Source organism: Echinops telfairi, unplaced genomic scaffold (assembly GCF_000313985.2).
Source record: "Echinops telfairi isolate 266 unplaced genomic scaffold, ASM31398v2 ScPeMD7_9;HRSCAF=40, whole genome shotgun sequence".
Taxonomy (NCBI): domain Eukaryota; kingdom Metazoa; phylum Chordata; class Mammalia; order Afrosoricida; family Tenrecidae; genus Echinops; species Echinops telfairi.
In genome coordinates, this window is record NW_022103906.1 from 77,824,173 (window position 1) to 77,829,901 (window position 5,729).

Here is a 5,729-nt window from a genome sequence, read left to right on the forward strand (position 1 = left end):
TGAGGAGGTTGCTAAGGCCCCAGAAGTTCAGGCCTTGAACCCGGGTCCCTCTGCAATGGTCATTTCTTCTCACTTCACCAACTGGGGTCTCCTTTTCTGCCTCCTGCCAGGCCTGAAGGGGCCAATGAAGAGCAAGGAGAAGGCAAAGGCCTCAAAGGAGGAGAAGAAGAAGAAGAGTCAGAGCCAAGGCCCCAGCCAGGTGGCTGAGCCCCCTGAGAAGAAGAAGCCCAAGATCGATGAGCTCAAGGTGAGGGAGGGTCTGTGAGCAGCATTGCCCCCACCCCCCACCCCCCACCGACACCAGGGATCCGGCACGAGGCAGCTATGTGGGTCCCGGGGCAGGCCAAGGCCCGCTGACCACGCACCTGGTGCAGGTGTACCCCAAGGAGCTGGAGTCCGAGTTCGACAACTTTGAGGACTGGCTGCACACCTTCAACCTGCTGCGGGGCAAGACAGGCGACGATGAGGACGGCTCCACCGAGGAGGAGCGCACCGTGGGCCGCTTCAAGGTCGGGGAGCGGGAAACCGCCCCCCACACACACAAAAAAAGCGGGGAGTGGGGCGAGGGGCCGCCAGCTGTGCGGGCTACTAACGCGTGAAGACCACTTCCACGCTGATGGCGAAAAAGCCGGCCCTGCCCTGGCCATGCCTTCCAGAGCCCTGGACCGCCCCCCAGCCCCAGCCCCACCTGCACCTGACCCACGCTCCTTCCCCAGGGGTCCCTCTGCATGTACAAAGTGCCGCTCCCAGACGACGTGTCCCGGGAAGCGGGCTACGACCCCATCTACGGCATGTTCCAGGGTATCCCCAGCAATGACCCCATCAACGTGCTGGTCCGCGTCTACGTGGTCCGGGTGAGGCTGCCCGTGCCCCTGGTCCTTCAGACAGGATACCCCAGAAGGGGAGGCTGTCGGGGGGAGGGGGGGGGTCCAGTCCACATCTTTAAGAGGGACGGACTGACTGTCGTCCGATCCGGTGCCCCTGCCCCCAGCCCTGCTCCCTCTTGGACTGCCAGGGAGCCAGGTGGGGACGCCTGACGGTGAGGAGGGGTGAGCTTCTGAGAAGCCAGCCCAGACAGCACCCCTTCCAATCCCCTCCCCCCGGCCCCCAGGCCACGGACCTGCACCCCGCAGACATCAATGGTAAAGCTGACCCCTATATCGCCATCCGGCTTGGCAAGACGGACATCCGGGACAAGGAGAACTACATCTCCAAGCAGCTCAACCCCGTCTTTGGGAAGTAAGGCCTCCTCCACGCTCCCAGGACCACCCTGCCTTCCCCAGCCCACACCCCTCCCAGCCCGGCCTTCCTGGTCCCCGCAGGTCCTTTGACATCGAGGCCTCCTTCCCGATGGAGTCCATGCTGACGGTGGCCGTCTACGACTGGGATCTAGTGGGCACGGACGACCTCATTGGGGAGACCAAGATCGACCTGGAGAACCGCTTCTACAGCAAGCACCGTGCCACCTGCGGCATCACCCAGAGCTACGCCATGTGCGTGGGCCGGGCAGGCGGGCAGGGCCGGGCCCTGGGAGCCAGCATCTGGGCCTCCTGAAGGGGCAGTTGGGCAGGAGCTGGTTCTGCCCCGGGCTAGGCCAGGCTTGGGCACACCCTTGGGGGTGGGGGGTGGCAGGGCACGGAGAGATCCGGTCTCCCAAGGGAGGAAACTGGGCTGGGAGCAAGGAGCAGGTGAGGCCAGCAGCGGGGAGTCTGAGTGGGAGCACCAAGCCCTAGGAAGAGCCCTGCACTCCGGGCACCCTCTGCCTGCCTGTGCACGCCAGGCCAAGCACCTGCACGCCTCTGGTGGCCAGTCTCCTCGAGGAGTCTCTGAGGGACCGAGGGTGGGTGCAGTGGAGGCGAGGGTTGGGTGGAGGTGGGATGCTCACCGGGGCGGGTGAGGTAGAGACAGGGGCCAGGGCCCACCTCAGCAGCCTTGACTACGGAGCCTGGGGCCCAGGGTGGGACCCGGCTGCTGATGGGGGCATCAGCCTGAGCGAGGGGCCACCCTGGGCTCCTCTCCTACAGACATGGCTACAATATCTGGCGGGATCCCATGACGCCCAGCCAGATCCTGACCCGGCTCTGCAAGGAGGGCAAAGTGGACGGCCCGCACTTTGGGCCCGCCGGGAGAGTTAAAGTGGCCAACCGTGTCTTCACGGGGCCCTCGGAGATTGAGGACGAGAACGGTAACGGGTCTCAGGAGTTTGCAGGCCAAGGGGGGAGGTGGATGTGGTAGGTCCTGGGCCCACATTCCCTTGGGGTAGGGGTGGGGGGGGATGTTGAGGCCTGGCTGGAGGCTCCTTAGCCTGAACAGGACTGTTAATGACCCTCTGTTTTACATTAATTCCTCAGGGCCCCCACTTTAATCTGCCCACTCCAATTGCCTGCAGCCTCCTGGCTCCCTCTGGCTCCTTAGGGGCAGAGCGAGGCTGTGGGCCCAGGTCTGTGTGGCCCTGTCCCTCCCCCTGCATCTGGAAGTTTCCAGAAAATCCGATGTCCCCATGGTGGGGGCCTCGTGCTGGGACAGCAAGTGGGTCTCCCCACAGGGCCCCTCTTACACCCCAGTGGGATTCCCTGGTCGGGTTCCCCACGCACAGACATTCCCCGCGCCCCCGCCAGCTCCCTGAGTGGTGGGCTCTGTGGAGCCCCCGACACGTACTGAGCCCATGGCCCGCAGGTCAGAGGAAGCCCACGGAGGAGCACGTGTCGCTGTGTGCCCTGAGACACTGGGAGGACATCCCCCGGGTGGGCTGTCGCCTGGTGCCCGAGCACGTGGAGACTCGGCCGCTACTCAACCCTGACAAGCCAGGCATTGAACAGGTGACACTGGCCTGGCCGGGCCTGGGGCTCTTTGGTATGCCCTGCAGTGAGCCCCCTCAAGCCTGGCAGGCGGCCCGTGGGGCATGTGTCTTTTGCTTTGAGTGGGAATGACATCAGTTCAGGCTGTCTGGGTTGTCTCCCTCAGAAGCTGTAATTGGCTCTGGGTGACATCACCTAACTCTGGCATCTGAGGATGGAAACTGTTGAGATGGGTCCGTATCAGGACCAAAGGTGGGAGGGGGTGGAGAGCTGACCTTTCTGGGGTGCAGGCAAGGAGCCAGTGGGCAGCCCTGCCCCTCCACCACCTCTCCCTCAGGGCCGCCTGGAGCTGTGGGTGGACATGTTCCCCATGGATATGCCCGCCCCCGGGACACCTCTGGACATCTCCCCCCGGAAACCCAAGAAGTGAGCTCCTGGGACACCATTCCCTTCCTGGGGGACCCTTTCATCTTGCCCAGAGAGATTTTCCTTTTTCGCTGTGCCCTGCAAATTAACCGGCCAGATTCGGGTAGCATGCACCTAGAGGGGCTCTTCTATGCTGAGGCCACGTGGGCTGTTCCAGAGCCTGCCACTAGGGGTCACCCCGCCCCTTGGGTCGCTCCCGGCTGGCGTTTAGGACTTCAATCCCGATGGAGAGCAGAGCTGGTCCTTTTCTCAGTGGATGGGCCCACCTTGCTCCTTGCTGTTGAGATGTCACTAGCTCATCTACGTTACCATTGAACCTGGAGGGGAATATCCCTTTGGGGACAAGGACAGAAGCTAGATTCCACGGGCCTCCACAGCTTCAGGAGCCAGGAGGAAACTTGCTCCTGAACCTCATTTCAGCCAGCCCTCTCTCACTCCCTGACCCTGCGGCTGCCCAGAAGCCACTGCCAACCCACTGAGTCAGCCTCCTTGCCCATGTGTGCTGGAGGCGTCACGGTGGCCGGCCCAGACGACCACGCGAACTGCCCTCCTCGCTCACCTCAGGGCCCCACTGAACCGAGGCTTCCCTTGGACCCCCTGCTCTCTCCGCCCCAAACAGCCCAGCACCCCCAGACTCACCCCTCAGTCATCCCCTCTCCAGACCCCTTTTCCCCTGCCCAGGTACGAGCTACGGGTCATTGTGTGGAACACGGATGAGGTGGTCCTGGAAGACGACGACTTCTTCACCGGAGAGAAGTCCAGTGACATCTTTGTGCGGGGGTGGGTCGGGCTGGCCTAAGCAGGGAGAGCCCACTTCCTGGGCGGGGCTAAGTGGGGGCAGGTCCGCCTCCTGGGCGGGACTAAGTGGGGCAGGTCCACCTCCTGGGCAGGCTCAGGGGTGGGGCTCAGCAGGGTGAGCCCACCTCCTGAGCGTCTGAAGAGCAGGGAAGGGAAAAAGAACTGTGGGGTGGGGGTGGGGTGGGGTGGGAGTGGGCAGGGGTCCTGCGGGTGTCACCCTAGGTCTGAAGCACGTGGTACTCACAGGTGGCTGAAGGGCCAACAGGAGGACAAGCAGGACACGGATGTCCACTACCACTCCCTCACTGGCGAGGGGAACTTCAACTGGCGCTACCTGTTCCCCTTTGACTACCTGGCGGCGGAGGAGAAGATCGTCATCTCCAAGAAGGAGTCCGTGTTCTCCTGGGACGAGACGGAGTACAAGATCCCCGCGCGGCTTACCCTGCAGATCTGGGATGCGGACCACTTCTCCGCGGACGACTTCCTGGGTGCAGAGCCAAGCAGCGTGGGCCGTGCTGGGTGGGGGTGCAAGGAGGGGCGAGGGAGAAGGAGGGGCCAGGTGAGCCTACCCTGGAACCCCAGAAGGGTCACAGTGGGTCCCCACCTCAAGGACGCACCTAGCCAGGCCCAGAGCAGATTCTGCAGGGCCCTTGGGGTCTCCAAGGAGGGGGTGCTGCTGCGGCCTGAGTGAGTCAGGCGGCCCTGAACCTCAGCTTCTCCTGAGGTCAAATCAGGCTTTCCCTTCGAACTCACATTTGCATCTGGCCAGAGCTTGTGCGACAGACAGGGTTATGCAGCGTCGTGGCACAGTGGCAAGGGAGAGGGGTTGGCAGCCACCGGGGAGGTTACCCCCCACCCCCACCCCACTTCCAGCCTGAAGGGTCAGCCAGGGCACCAGGGTGAGCTGGAGCCAAGGAGCCCTGCCTGCCACTGTCAGCCCAGAGCTGACCCTGAGCTCGCACAGGGGCCATCGAGCTGGACCTGAACCGCTTCCCGCGGGGCGCCAAGACTGCCAAGCAGTGTTCCCTGGAGATGGCTACCGGGGAGGTGGACGTGCCCCTGGTTTCCATCTTCAAGCAGAAGCGTGTCAAGGGCTGGTGGCCCCTCCTGGCCCGGAATGAGAATGACGAGTTTGAGCTCACGGTGGGCCACTGCCTCCTCCGGGGGTGGGGTGGGGGGGTGGGGGGGTGGGGGCTGGGGCAGGCTGAAGTAACACCTGGCATGGGCACTGGGACCTTGCTGCTCCCTCTCTGCAGGGCAAAGTGGAGGCAGAGTTGCACCTCCTGACAGCCGAGGAGGCGGAGAAGAACCCAGTGGGCCTGGCACGAGGCGAGCCCGACCCTCTAGAGAAGCCCAAGTGAGTGCCCTGTCTGGGCCTGCTTGGGGCAGCATATGCAGGAGGGGCCCAGCTGGACCGAGGCCTCCAGCGGCCTCACTGCTCTCCTGGTGCCTCTGTCCCTTTGGTCACTTCCTGGGCCACAGCTTCATGGAAGGGGCTCCTCCTCCTCCCTTCCCCGGCCCAGACCCCACCCCACCCCGCTCTGAAGAGCCTGCTCAGGGGTGAGTGTGGGCCATCCGAGCGTGCAGGGAGCAGCACCTCTCCCTGTGCCAGCAGGGCTGGGCCCCTCTCCACACCCGGGTTCTGCATCCTTGTGCCCTCTGTCCTTTCTCCTTGCACCTCTACCCCTCCGGCTGCTGCAGCCACCC

At 64.0% G+C, this 5,729-nt stretch overlaps 1 protein-coding gene across 3 annotated transcripts in view; it reads left to right on the top strand.

Moving 5' to 3' along the window:
* The window catches only part of LOC101650581 (otoferlin), a 30,202-nt gene that overhangs the window by 21,408 nt on the left and 3,065 nt on the right, over window positions 1-5,729 (top strand). For all 3 annotated transcript variants that reach the window (XM_013004623.2, XM_045286800.1, XM_045286802.1), the window contains 12 exons: window positions 111-247; window positions 375-509; window positions 717-854; window positions 1,112-1,239; window positions 1,323-1,493; window positions 2,025-2,185; window positions 2,677-2,819; window positions 3,136-3,224; window positions 3,906-4,004; window positions 4,269-4,510; window positions 4,987-5,165; window positions 5,279-5,379. In XM_013004623.2, the coding sequence (XP_012860077.2) occupies window positions 111-247; window positions 375-509; window positions 717-854; window positions 1,112-1,239; window positions 1,323-1,493; window positions 2,025-2,185; window positions 2,677-2,819; window positions 3,136-3,224; window positions 3,906-4,004; window positions 4,269-4,510; window positions 4,987-5,165; window positions 5,279-5,379 (1,723 nt within the window). The remainder of the gene's footprint in view (window positions 1-110; window positions 248-374; window positions 510-716; window positions 855-1,111; window positions 1,240-1,322; window positions 1,494-2,024; window positions 2,186-2,676; window positions 2,820-3,135; window positions 3,225-3,905; window positions 4,005-4,268; window positions 4,511-4,986; window positions 5,166-5,278; window positions 5,380-5,729) is intronic.